Here is a 15024-nt window from a genome sequence, read left to right as displayed (position 1 = left end):
AACACATTAAAGTGTTTAAAAAAATAATGCATGAAGCTAAAATAAAATGTTTTTCTTCACAAGCAGACCCTGTTCTTTCTTTGGATGTTTTTATGTTCAGATATTCATATAACTAAACATATACACACTAAAACCTAAATACGGACATAGTAGTATACTTAAAGTATGATGTTAAAGTGTAACTAAACCCCTGGTCAGAGCCTGACTCCACCCACTGGCAATATTTGAAAAATGCTGAAAAGTGGGCAGATCACAGCGGAGACAGAGGGGACGAACCGAGGGCGGGGCTGAGCGGGTGACGGATTGATTGACAGCTGCTGTCAGAGACGCTAAAATGGAGAGTGACTGTAGTGACGCAAGTAGCTTTGCAACAGAGCGTTCATTTGAAGTAGAGGACTTTTCTCCCTTACCTTTTCCTGAAGTGGAGGATGTCGAGGTGTCTGTTCATATCAGTTCGAGCTGCTGTCTTAACTCCCGCACCACGTCACTTTTCAGCGTGAGCTGTGTGGAGAAGCCCATTTCCACCTCCATTGCGTTGGAGAAGCAATCCCGTGTAAAATGCAGTTTGCACACTCCAGCTCTAGTCGGGAACTCACGGTCTTCCAGGCCAAGTGCATGCAACCACTGGCGCCTAATTGTAAAGTCTGCTGGTAAACTATGCAGTTCAGCAGTGCTGTCGCAACCAGCAACACTACACCTACATACCATCCCGACCACTGAACTAAATACAGATAAATCTACGCTAACTTGAAGCTATACTAACTGATGCAATACTATGTTACTAACTAACTATGCTTCTAACAATAATAATGTTACACTAACAACTATGCTAATTAACTACATAGGCTACACAAAATAATCTCAATAACTATAATTGCTATGCTAAATAGATGCTATAATAGTCTATCCTGGTCGTTTTCAATACTAGCAAATCCAGCTCCTGACTCACTACAGTGATATTTTGACAGAACAAGATGGTTTTATACTGCTAAGGGCGTGGTAGCTCGTACCAAAGGGCGTGGTGAGCTGGAAACTGCTTACGTCACCTGCCACCGCAACATCCAATAGGAAAAATCAACTGCAGTAGCCACCGTTCAACCTGAAACGTTTTTACACCATATATTGTAGAATTAAAACACTTTATACCCCAATGTCAAAAAAGTTACTTGAATCAATGAACAGCACTAATAAAGCCCCATTCTTACAGGTCATTAACTAAAAAAAAGTTGATTTAGGGTTTAGTTACTCTTTAAATTCACTTAAAGAAAACTTATCAGTATACTTGCAGTATAAAACTACTAAACTGTATATGTACACTAAGCTTTGGCAATGTTCATTTACATTCATGCCAATAAAGCAACATTGAGTTTAATTAAAAACTGAGAGAGGAAGAAAGGGAGAGAGAGAGACAGAGAGAGAGAGAGAGAGAGAGAGAGAGAGAACTTGTGTGAATTAGGCTAATGTTTCTCTGTGTGTCACTCTTCTGCTGCAGCATCTCTAAACAGTGCTGTTATTACCTCGCTAGTGACAAATGTCACGTGTGGTTAGTTGCTACACTTTAAAGACTAACTGATGAAATCCTCAGAACAGCGCTGTTTGTGCAAACTGTGTGACCGTTATTACAGTTAACTATGTGAAGTGATATGAACTGTAATCTGGTAAAGAGAGCTGCCTGAAACTATGTTCACCAAGCGTTTATCAGCCAATCAGATTCAAGCATTCAACTGACCCGTAGTATAACAATAAGTTCACTTTTAGTATAACTGCAGTACAAACTACAAACATAGTGGTAAACTAGTTGTGTACTCAAAGTTTGCTACTGTTATACTTAAAAGTATACTTTAATATACTAGAGAGTGGACCAATTTAGTTCCAAGGAGAATTGAAACAGCACACTTACAAGTATACTACTATAACACTGATATTTGTATACTGGCTACATAATGTATACTTAAAAAATATACTTGAACTTTACTTAAGTATACTTAATAAAATTAAATACATAGAAGTATACTACTTTTTGGTAAAGGAATACAGTATAGAAAATGATGTGGAGATGTGATTCATCTGAACTAACATTCATCTTTTACAGCTCCAGGTAAACCAGAGAGAGCAGGCCCAGACTCTACAGGTACACCGTCATCTCAGTGTTTGAATCTCATTCCCTCGACTCGATGGCTGTTGTCTTTCTCTTTGACTGTGATGGTGATCTGACTATGTCTGTCTCTTCTTCAGTGATCCTGATTTCTGCTGTCGCTGCGGCCGCTGTTTTCCTGACTGCTGTTCTCTGGCTGATCTGCAGAAAAAGAGCTGGTGACTTTCACATTTACTCCTTTATAACAATTAAACACTGTTCAGATCTCACTGTGATGATCAGCAAACAAGCTCATCATGTTCAGATTGTGTGTCTCACAGAAACATGTGACTCTGAGATCCTCAAACACAGCTTTATTCCTGTAATGTCAGTCTCAATGAGTTATCAAGTCAAACAAACATAATTCATTATATTTAATGCTTCTTGCCTCAACATCGTTAGCTTTGTTAATGTTCTGTGTTTGCACATGTCTTTTATTATAAATAATCATGAGGCATGTTTTTTCAGGTAATAAAAGAGGGACTGGTGAAACAGCGGTGAGTTCAGTAAAACCAGTGATGTAGATCTGATTTCTGTCTTTAAAGCTCAATAAAGAGTGAATCCTCAGTCTGAACTGTTTGTTGTCTGAAGGTCAAAGATGAGAATGAAGATAAAGTGACGTCTGAGACGATCAACATGTCGACTCCTGCTGCTGCGAGAGACAATGTGAGTCAAATAAAGCATTAGACGTTCAGTTCTGGTCTGTAATCTCATATTATTTGACACATTACAGTGACACACGTCTGTTCTGTGTGTTAAACGTTTAGGAGCAGACAGATGATGTGACTTACTCTGAAGTCTCTTCTTCCAGTAAAAAGCCAGTCAAATCAGTCAAAGTGAGTAGACAGCAGCTCCTTCTCTTGTTCTTCATCACTATTCAGAGAAAACAGCAGCTTCTCTCGTCTGTACGCTGCTGAGATGTAGTTCTGAATCTGAATCTCAGATAAATGAAGCTTTATCAACATGTGTCTGTGGTTCAGACACTGACGGAGAAACTCTGTGCTGTTCTTTCAGGATCAAGATGATTCAGTGACTTACGCTGCCATCAGAGGAACACAAAATGAGCCGCTGGGTCAACTTTACGCCTCTGTGAACAAGAACAAATAAAGATTCATGAGACAGATCCATGCATGAGCTCCTCACATCAGCAGCAGATTGATGAGATTCATCATACAGGTCCTTCTCAAACAATTAGCATATTGTGATAAAGTTCATTATTTTCCATAATGTAATGATAAAAATTAAACTTTCATATATTTTAGATTCATTGCACACCAACTGAAATATTTCAGGTCTTTTATTGTTCTAATACTGAGGATTTTGGCATACAGCTCATGAAAACCCATAATTCTTATCTCAAAAAAATAGCATATTTCATCCGACCAATAAAAGAAAAGTGTTTTTAATACAAAAAAAGTCAAGCTTCAAATAATTATGTTCAGTTATGGACTCAATACTTGGTCGGGAATCCTTTTGCAGAAATGACTGCTTCAGTGCGGCGTGGCATGGAGGCAATCCGCCTGTGGCACTGCTGAGGTGTTATGGAGGCCCAGGATGCTTCGATAGCGGCCTTAAGCTCATCCAGAGTGTTGGGTCTTGCGTCTCTCAACTTTCTCTTCACAATATCCCACAGATTCACTATGGGGTTCAGGTCAGGAGAGTTGGCAGGTCAATTGAGCACAGTAATACCATGGTCAGTAAACCATTTACCAGTGGTTTTGGCACTGTGAGCAGGTGCCGGGTCATGCTGAAAAACCAAATCTTCATCTCCATAAAGCTTTTCAGCAGATGGAAGCATGAAGTGCTCCAAAATCTCCTGATAGCTAGCTGCATTGACCCTGCCCTTGATAAAACACAGTGGACCAACACCAGCAGCTGACATGGCACCCCAGACCATCACTGACTGTGGGTACTTGACACTGGACTTCAGGCATTTTGGCATTTCCTTCTCCCCAGTCTTCCTCCAGACTCTGGCACCTTGATTTCCGAATGACATGCAAAATGTGCTTTCATCCGAAAAAAGTACTTTGGACCACTGAGCAACAGTCCAGTGCTGCTTCTCTGTAGCCCATTTCCTGCACACGCCTGTGCACGGTGGCTCTGGATGTTTCTACTCCAGACTCAGTCCACTGCTTCCGCAGGTCCCCCAAGGTCTGGAATCGGTCCTTCTCCACAATCTTCCTCAGGGTCCGGACACCTCTTCTCGTTGTGCAGCGTTTTTTGCCACACTTTTTCCTTCCCACAGACTTCCCACTGAGGTGCCTTGATACAGCACTCTGGGAACAGCCTATTCATTCAGAAATGTCTTTCTGTGTCTTACCCTCTCGCTTGAGGGTGTCAATGATGGCCTTCTGGACAGCAGTCAGGTCAGCAATCTTACCCATGATTGCGGTTTTGAGTAATGAACCAGGCTGGGAGTTTTTAAAAGCCTCAGGAATCTTTTGCAGGTGTTTAGAGTTAATTAGTTGATTCAGATTAGGTTAATAGCTCGTTTAGAGTACCTTTTCATGATATGCTAATTCTTTTGAGATGGGGATTTTGGGTTTTCATGAGCTGTATGCCAAAATCATCAGTATAAAAACAATAAAAGACCTGAAATATTTCAGTTGGTGTGCAATGAATCTAAAATATATGAAAGTTTAATTTTTATCATTACATTATGGAAAATAATGAACTTTATCACAATATGCTAATTTTGGACAAAGGACCTGTATATGTGGAAGAGTTATATGAAACATGTCTCAGATATTTAAACCAAATGCAGTTGAAACTACTCTTTCTTTCAGCATGTATAGACTGTTTCTTGCAGACAGTAGTGAGAGATTACATCAGTGTCTGTGTAAATTATATTCTTTATGTCACAAAATTAAATAGCAGTTATTTCTTTTTTCCACGTGTGACCATAAAGAGTCATGAGTTCAAATAAAAGTGTCTTCTGTTCCAGTCAGAAAGCTGATGTTTGTTGACTGTATTATGAGATGAGGATGATTGAAATGATGTTTGATTGTGTCACGTTCACATTCTCCCGTCGAAACACCACAACATCCAGAAATCAGAAGAAAATCTAAACGATGAAGACGATTAAGATGTTTTGTGCGGAGATGATTTATATTTTCACCAGTGGTTTCGTGTCTCTCCTCACTGGACGTGTTTTGTCTTCATTCGTGTCTGTGTGAGTTTGGATCTTCATTTGTGTTTTTCTCATGATAATGTCTCCAGACAAAACAATAAATAAAAAGCCCATTAAGATGATTGATTTTTTGTTTGTTTTTTCATTATGTTTGTTAAAAAACTGTGTGTGAAGTCAAATCCTAAAAGTCTCGTAACTGTTTCTCAGAGATTTTCACAATTCTTTCAGTTGGAATCCGAGTCGAGTCTCGAGTCATTTAATGGCTCACCAAATAAATCCCATTCAGAATCTTAATGTACTGAGATCTTCCTACAAAGCTGTTTTATATGCAATAGACAAAATATATATCGATGCCATGTGACAAAAATACTGTTTCTGTTCAGGCTTTTCATCCTGAAATCTATACTATTTTAATATTTTATTTAAAAACATTAAGTATTAAATATATATTAAAAAAAATAAAAAATAAAAATTTTGAGGAGGAAAGTAAGATAACCGGGAGTTTCAAAGTGTAAGTTCTATCCTAGCCATCTAACAATAATTACTCAATTATAATAAAAAAAAAAATAACTTGAAATGTTCTTAGCCTACAGTTTGATAATGCTAAATGTAGATCAGAAACGTCTAACCACATCTGGTTTGAACATTTATAGATTGATAAATAGATAGTAAAAAAGAAAATTAACTATTTGCAGCATTGCTTTTTCTGCTGTGTTTTAATGAAAGTAATCTATAATTTCTCTGTTCTCAGTGTTTCTGTTGTTAAAATAATCACGTCATACGCGCCGGAGCGCATCCCGAGAGAAAGAAAGCCATGGAGCTGAAAGGGCTTGAATAAAACAAGTTTGTGTTGAGATCAACAATACTAGAGTAGCCTGTATAGTGCTGCGCTCCGTTGTTCTGACGCTCTGCTCACTTAAAATGGTGCTGTGTCACAGCTCACAGTCTCGATGGATGCGGACCCCCTTTTGAATATAATTTAGGCTATATAAGGATTTAGACTTGAGTTGCTTTAAAAATATACACAAGTCCTTTTCCTTGAGTCGAGTAAAGTCTGGAGTCAAGTCTTAAAATAAGACTAGTCACTAACTCTAGCGCCCATCTCTGCTGTATCTGGCTGTTTTGCTTCTAATGTCAGCTTGCTCTTGTGACATCTTACCCCAAATGTTTTGATGACAAGGAACTCTCTTTTTCTGGCCAATAATGGAGGAAATGTTCAGTTGCTGTTTTATTTTGTTTTACTCTTTTCAAAGACTTTAGAGTACGTGAATTGGCTTGAATAAAATGTGTTCGTTTCTGGCCTACAGGTTTTATTTATCTTTTAGTTATTTCCCCGTGTGACAAGATCTTAAATGTTTTAGACGCTGTTAGAGCCGAATCCTCCCTACTGCTCTCTAAAGAGAGATGTGTTAAAAATAACACACTGTGTGAATGTGAAACAGACAGATGTAAAAATATTAACCGTTTCAATGTGTGAGAACCACAAGTGCGTAAGTGACATTTCACCAACTTTAGGGAGGGCCAAAACATTTTTAGCGTTTTTTAGCACTTCCGTTTTTTAGCACTTCCGTTTCTGACGCGCAGACTCAAACGAAGCTTGACGACGTCAGCAACCTGTCTGACAGATGTAAATGTTCTAGTAGCTGTGCGTGCAAACTGCCATTGTTAATCTTGCAGAGACGGCGAGCTTGAGCAGGCAGTTCTTTGGCGTGAGTGAGCAGGAGTAAGTATTCTGATTAATTATTTTGTATAGTATTTTAAAATGTAACGCCAGTACGCCATATTAAGTTAATTGCCTGCGAGCTTCTCCTCCTGTCTGTACGGTAATGCGACAGAGAGTCGAGTGCTTATGATGCAATCGTTAGCCTATTTTTTACAAAAACTGTTTCTACAGGGCCATAATGTAACATAGAAGGTAATGGAGCCCTTTATACATTGTCGTGTATCTTTAGAAATAAATAATGGACAAACTGAGTCTTTAAACGCCTCAGATGTAAAGTTATTCGCTGTCAAAGTGACGCCAAAATGAATGGGAGTCAGTGGGAATGCTAACGCAAGTGAAGTTCTGCTAAAAGATGGCAGCCCCCACCCGACTTCAACTTCCGGTCGAGTTCCTTGCAGCCTGAGGCCGGTGACACACTGGAAGCGACACGTCTTAGCCGCGTGGTGTGTCGGTTTTTTTAATTCGGCTCCCATGCAGATATGTATAAAGTACTAGAGACCCATACTTGAGTAAAAGTACAAGTGCTCTATCAAAAAAGTGACTTGAGTAGAAGTTGAAGTGCTCTTTAAGCACCACACTTAAGTAGAAGTACTAAAGTATTCAACATTTTTTGTACTTAAGTATTGCAAGTAGTCTATTTTAAAATTTACTACTCAAGTACTGAAAGTAAAAGTAGAAGTATTGTGTTATGTAGCTATTAAAGAAAGTAGTCAAAAGTTGGAACATATTGTTTTTACTATTTCAAATGATTAGCCTAAAGGACAATCACAATTCCTTTGACTGTAACTTCTTCTAAACAAAAAAACGGTTACTAGGGTTAGTTAGCCCAATTTGCAAAATGATGTCATTACCCTCATGTTGTTTCAAACCCATAAGACATCAGAGGGTCATTTAGAATTTTTTGAAGCATCGAAAATACATTTTGGTCCAAAAATAGCAAAAACTACGACTTTATTCAGCATTGTCTTCTCTTCCGTGTCTGTTGTAAGACAGTTCAAAACAAAGCAGTTTGTGATATCTGGTTCGCGAACGAATCATTCGATGTAACCGGATCTTTTTGAAACAGTTCACCAAATCGAACTGAATCATTTTAAACAGTTCGCGTCTCCAATACGCATTAATCCACAGATGAATTAAGCTGTTAACTTGTTTAATGTGTCTGACACTCCCTCTGAGTTAAAACAAACCAATATCCCGGAGTAATTCATTGACTCAAACAGTACACTGACTGAACTGATGTGAAGAGAGAACTGAAGATGATGAACACCGAGCCGAGCCAGATAATGACTCGTTCACGAGTCAAGAACCGTTTCTGTCAGACGCGTCCGATTCGTGAACCGAGGAGCTGATGATACTGCGCATGTGTGATTTAGCGTGAAGCAAACCGACACACAGAGCGTCTGGAACCGAACTGATTCTTTTGGTGATTGATTCTGAACTGATTCTGTGTTAATGTTATGAGCCCAGGTGCAGTCAACGACAATGACGCCATTGCATCGAGCGCAAAAGAATCGGTGAACTGTTTTCTTCAACTGGTTTATTGAATCGAACTGTCAGAAAGAACTAACGTTACTGGTCATCTGAAAACCTATGCAACCGGTTCTTGACTCGTGAATGAGTCATTATCTGGCTCGGCTCGGTGTTCATCTCTCTCTTCACAGCAGTTCAGTCAGCACGCGCAGTCTTCTTAATCGCTTGATTCGCTCAATGATGTGCCAGCTTCATCAAATCTCCCATCTACAGTTCTGGCAGTGGTTTGTAATGGAATGATTCGTAACATTATTATAATTGTAACGAGTAACGATGCAGCACATAAAAAAAATATCGGAGTAAAAGTATTAAACTCAGCGAAAATATGTACCGAAGTAAAAGTGGAAGTAGGAGAAAAAAATAATACTCCAGTAAAGTACAGATACCGCCTTTTAATACTTAAGTACAGTAGTGAAGTAGTTCTACTTCGTTACTATACATCTCTGCTCCCATGTTAACAGGTTAGAGATTACAGACCGCCTGCGAGAGATGCGCGTCTCAGGCGCGTCTCAGGCGCGGCAAACGCTTGCTTGCTAGAAATAGAACCGACGCCTATTTTTACCACGACACGCGCGCGTGTTGGAAGCTTTTTCAGGCTAAATATAATAGGAAAATGTGTTTAAATGTCATTTTGTACACAAATACATATGAATTCCTGATATTTTGATATTTGAAAGTCTATAGGTTGACATAAATTCAGATATAAATGTAATAAAAAAAAATAATAATAATTATCGATTTTCAAATATTGCACCTGTCAAACATAATCTATTTCGCCGTCAATACTTTTGACGGTGTCCTTTATCAGTAGGCGTAGGTGTAGGTGTGTAGAAAAAAGTATATATTGTTGTAATGAAGACATGAGCCTGGTAAAGACACAGAATCCGCCACGCTTCTGGGACGCTTCAGACACGCGGCGCTCACGCCATGCAGCCAGTGTGTCACCGGCCTGAAACATAGGAAATTCTAATTATACAGAACTTTATTTAACAGAACACCAGGAACATGGGCGTAGGTTTAGGGGGTGACGCTAGGTAGTCCCTATCAATATTTGAGATGACAAATTTGTCTCCACCAATATTTAGCAAGCTCCTTTGAACTGTTATTTGGATATTTGCACTGCTATTTGGATCGTTTCTAGTTAAAAGAGACTAAAATTCTCTTTTAACTTTAATATTCATGTACATATCGATATCTGATTCATTTTACAGCCCTAATGTAGATGTATTCCTTCAAAAATAGCCATATTCCGTGACGTTCTGTGTTATACAGCAAGGTTCATTAGTGACTGGATTCCGTGATTCAATCGTTTCGCAAACACAGATGGGGTGAATTTATGAATGAAAGTGTAAAAGTTCAGACACAAAACGAGATACACACAACCAGGGACGTGCACAGACATGTTGAGGGGCAGGGGCTCAAGTGAAATAAAGGGCACTTCTCATAATTACGTATTTTTTTTCTTTTTTTAAAACAAAAAAGTATATATATTAATGCAACAGTGACTTCCTTTTTAAAAAAAATAATAATAAAAAAAAGTTAATTAATTTTATCTTCCTCAAACTCTAATTTTCAAAAGATGTCTACAAAATAATCAGTTCACACAGAAACCCTGGTCTTCTTAGTATTCACTAGGTTTATAGAGCAGCAAAGGAAAGCATCCCACAATGTGCATGTTTGAAAACATTTTCTATGCTATTAGCTTCAAGTATATATTGAGAATAACCAAAATAACTGCATCAAGCAGAGGGGTGTGTTTTACTAATAATTTGTTTATTTTTTTGCACAAGGCACTACATCATTTGAGTTATTTTGGTGTTATCAGAACACATAACACTTTTAAATCAACACAAATATTCACTCTAAACTGAAGAGGGTTGTCGCTGCTATTTTGTTAACTGTGCATTATGCTGCCTGCCTGGCCCTGCACTGCAAGCGTGATTAACATTAATTGTTTAAATACGTTTTGTTTCACAAGCAAAATAACTTTTTAGCTTCACACAACTAAGCATCAGAATACTGAATTGCCTTAATGTTTTAATCAAATACATTAATATTATTATTGCTATGCATGTACACATACACAATAACTGATGGTGACTGACAAGGACTTCGTTTCACATTTGAGGGAGGACTGTATCATCACCATCATCAAATAAAACCTTCACAATCCACATTTAGATGGAGTTTGTTTTAAACCTACTACACTCAAAAATATTCTGTGGCTTAGTAAATATTTAACTTAATTAACTTAATAAAATCTCTGAAAATCTTACTTGATTGTTTGAATTAAACTTAAATTAAATTAAATTAAATAAAAGCCAATGTCATGTATGTATTTGTGGTTGTATGGAATACTATTTTATAAAGGTTTAGAGGAAATTAAAAAAAAGTTCATAAATAAAAAGTTAATTTATAAATATTGTTATTTTTAATGTTAACTTATTTCTACTCAGTTTTATTTATTAATGTACAGATGCAGTTACTCAGATTTACTTCATTGTTTAGAGTGTAGCCTATCCTCCATCTGTTTGCATCTGTAGATTTCTTCTAGATTCACCAGTTTAGATTTCTACATTTCAGGGGGAAAGACTCTGTAAGTCATTAACTAACTGGGGATGTTCTTATTTTATTAACTTATTTTCTTACATGGCTTGTTTGATCTCCAATGTAGAATGCGGTCTGTTATTTCTTGATAACAGACCGCTGTGCGGAGTATTACAGACCGTTGCCATGAAAAACAGAGCGTTGCTATGGACTCACAGGATTCTAACCGTAGAGACGGAGCGTACTATTTTCTTTAGCGGAAGCAATACAATCGGGTTTAAATCAATAAACTCCCTTTTAATATTTTGTGTCAAATTATTTCTTTATTTGGTATGTAGACATGTAATAAGCAGGAGGATAATGTATAGCGATTATCCCTTACACAGCTCTAGTCTAGTAGCTCATGAGCCATGCATGCTAGCAAAACACAGGTTAACTAAGTTATATTTGCCTTTGGCAAAGACCTGATATTTAGATATACTATTCTTCAATAAATATATTTGTTTGACAGGGAAGCTGTGCGCAAACAGGAATATATGTTATATTTTCAAAAAAAAAAAAAAAAAAGGCCTGCACAAAACAGAAATCAGGACTTGTGTTTGATCTCACAAAACATATGTTCAGTGCTCTAAATCATGTGATGCGATTCCTTCTTATTTCCAGAGGAGGACGCTGTTTGATCTGTCTTCAACACTCACTCACTCACACACACACACACACACACGCACACACACACACACACACACACGCACACACACACACACACACGTTGGTATATGTGGTTTTATGGGGACTCTCCATAGCGGTAATGGTTTTCATTCTGTACAAACTGTATTTTCTATTTCCTTCACCTAAACCTGCACCTCACAGGAACATTTGTGCATTTTTGGATTTAAAAATAAAAACTCATTCTGAGTGATTTATAATCCTTTAAAAATACGGGGACACTGAAAATGTCCTCATAAATCACCTCCTCATTGTAATACCTGTGTCATAACCATGTCATTATACAAGTTTGTGTCCTCATAAACCACAAAAACATGCTCCCTGTTTTCAAATATTGTATGGGGAATAGAAAAACACAGTTTAGTATGTTTTTAAATCATTTGGATTAAATAAACTGATTTATATAAACATTTACAATTAAAACATTATATAACTTAAAATATCATTCAGTTGGTAATAATTAAATCCTACATTTAATTTTTGTTTTGTTTTGATCCATACAGTATAGGGGCATAAAGCCACCCCTGCACGTGTGAGTGGGATAAACAGCATATTACAGCACTATATACTGTACATATGTATATGGAAAAAGCTGAACATCTTCAGATCACAGCAGCTCCACTGATCCAGACTCTCACACAGCTATAAACCTGTGTGGATAACAGCTGTCACATCAGTTTAATGATGTACTGACACATTTCTCTTCTTCCTCGCAGTAGATCCACTCGTCCACCAGAGGGAGCTGCAGTCTGTCACTTCTGTCTGATCATGCTGCAAACTCATTTTAAAGATGCATGGTAACACTTTACAGATCGTGTTTCCGTGACTGCATCGATTGTCCTCGTTTCTGACCGTGTATTATATGATCTCGGTCTGAGCATCTGAACTTATACAGCTCTGACATCATCATCATCTTCTTCATCATCTCTCTGCAGCGCTTGGTCAGAGTCACTCGTGTATTTCAGGGGTCCTAGACCAACCGCTGTCTATTATCTCGACAAACTGCTCGCCACGCTCACATTTCACACATCAAATCTGCAGTGAAATCTGACACTACATGGCTCATAAATGTCAGAACTATGAAAATATCTTGAGCTTGTTTTAAAGCAGTATTTGGGGCAGTAAGCCCAAACCACCGGCCTCGTCCAGAACCACACACTCTCACACATTCACAACAGTTGAACTCTAGATGTCTTGCATCGGATAAAAATATTAAATCAATATAGATATCTGGAATTAACATCCTCACTATTGGAAAAAATAAAAATATCAGAAATACACTTTGCCACTCCATTTAAACAAATGAACCATTTTGTCTAAGCATTGTCTTCATAATAAAGCCCTGTATGTGTGGGTCATTTTAAGTGGAATTATAGAAACAGAAGAAATAAAATAGAATAACCCTAGAGGAGGTAGATGTAGAAATGAGCCAGTTCTACAGAGAGTTTATTCCTAGAGTATATCAAGCTTTTGACTTGGCATAAAAAATGTATTAAGTTAGCCTGTTTACTACAAGGAAATTAAGACTTTTATATCACAATTCCTTTATAGTTCATATCTTGAAATTTCAATTCAGCATATTTCATGTTTTTCTTTAAATTTTGAGTTTATTTGAATATCTTGCAATTCAGTATTTTGTCACTGCAATTATGAGTTTATATGATTGTATTTCAAGTTTCTGAAGGATGGGATTCTTCTTCTAGATGAAGCTGCAGAAGAAACAAACAGCCTGAAGACAATTAAAGAGAGAGTTCACCCAGAAATGACACTCCATCATTAATCTCTCCCTCATGTGTTTCTAGACCTTCTTCATCTTCAGACACAGGTTCAGATGTGTTTAACCCGAGTGTTTTCTGACCCTGCACAGACCACCGAACTGAAGACCCAGGAAGACAGGGAGGACTGTTAGAATAGTTCATGTGTCATCAGAGGTTCAACAGTAATGTTAAGAAGATAAGAGAATAAGCACATAAAACACAAATAACCACATGATTCAACAATGTCTCCTCTGTCCCACTGCAGTGGATTCATTCATTCAGTCTGAGTAATAATACGCTTGGAATTAATGTTTCAGGTCTCTTCAATCCTTAACTATGTTAAATACAGAGATGTAAAAACGACAAGTAAATATTATTTCCACACATTTAATTTTTTGATGATAATTTGTGACACTAAAATCAGTGAACTGGGACATATTCTCAGCTCATTTGTGCTTAAAACACAATTGCTTATATTAGGAGAAACAGAAAATAAAAGAGTAATATTGTTCAATATTATTACTATTTTAATTATTTCCTATCTGAATATATTGAAGATTGTTATTTATTCCTGTTATGCAAATCTGAGTGTTCAGAAGTCCCTTCCAAAGCAGTTATCATCAGATTTATTGATATATTTTATTTATCAGCACTGTCTCAGTGTTTGTGTCAGAAGAGTGTATAACACACTGATCTCCTGAGAGATATGAACACATCAAATAAATTAAACCACACAAAGAGAGGATCAACTTAAGGATCCTACACGGGAATAATAATATAAACATAATTTAGATCAAATCAAAGAAGGCACTGCTCAAAAAGCTTGTAAAAGCATGAGTTATGATGATCAATACGCAGTTTTCATGTTGATCATTGTCTGATGTGAGAGATATATCAGCAGTGTTGGGAGTAACACTTCACTAAAGTAATGCATTACAGGAACAGATTACTTTTTGCTGTAGCAGTAGTGTAAGGCATTACTAATTAATTTATATTTTACTCTGTACATGTTCAGTAAAGCTTGCGTTACAGCACCTTTAGCCCAAACTGTAATTGTTCAAAGAAAAGAAAGAAAAGGGAAAAAAACTGCAAGACATTAATGAATCAAAAATTAAGCAAATAAGTTTCTATTTCCTGTTCGTTGTCAGTAAACAGCTGCGTGTTGTTTGTTTTGCATTTAAATCATTTCTGTTTTATTTCTCTCCTAGTCTATAGTTTCAGTTCAAAGCTGCTCTGACAGTTTTTGTACTATATGCTACCTGCTGTCTATGTGCTTACATTCCCTTCATTTGTTTAATCCGATACAAAATACCAAGATATAGGCTACCATATACCGCAAATCAGACAAAAAAAAAAAAAAAAGAGAGAGATATAATTTTTTCCTCATATCGTCTAGCCCTATACAGAAGTGTACTGCAGTTTTAGATAAAGTGTACAGTAGTCTTTTTCTTTCTTTCTTTTTTTAATAGCATTAAAA

At 37.2% G+C, this 15024-nt stretch overlaps 1 protein-coding gene across 2 annotated transcripts in view; it reads left to right on the top strand.

The window, feature by feature from the left end:
- LOC113113126 (uncharacterized) overlaps positions 1 to 3313 on the top strand; it is a 69173-nt gene extending 65860 nt beyond the window's left edge. Inside the window, exons 5-10 of one of the 2 annotated variants that reach the window (XM_026279307.1) lie at positions 2093 to 2131; positions 2236 to 2313; positions 2603 to 2631; positions 2726 to 2800; positions 2902 to 2970; positions 3149 to 3313. In XM_026279307.1, the coding sequence (XP_026135092.1) occupies positions 2093 to 2131; positions 2236 to 2313; positions 2603 to 2631; positions 2726 to 2800; positions 2902 to 2970; positions 3149 to 3241 (383 nt within the window). In that variant the 3' untranslated portion in view covers positions 3242 to 3313. The remainder of the gene's footprint in view (positions 1 to 2092; positions 2132 to 2235; positions 2314 to 2602; positions 2632 to 2725; positions 2801 to 2901; positions 2971 to 3148) is intronic. The other variant, XM_026279308.1, reaches the window with a different exon arrangement.
- The last annotated feature ends 11711 nt before the right edge of the window (positions 3314 to 15024 follow it).

This window comes from Carassius auratus, chromosome 13 (assembly GCF_003368295.1).
Source record: "Carassius auratus strain Wakin chromosome 13, ASM336829v1, whole genome shotgun sequence".
In the NCBI taxonomy this organism is placed as follows: domain Eukaryota; kingdom Metazoa; phylum Chordata; class Actinopteri; order Cypriniformes; family Cyprinidae; genus Carassius; species Carassius auratus.
This window is presented reverse-complemented; position numbering and strand designations above follow the sequence as displayed.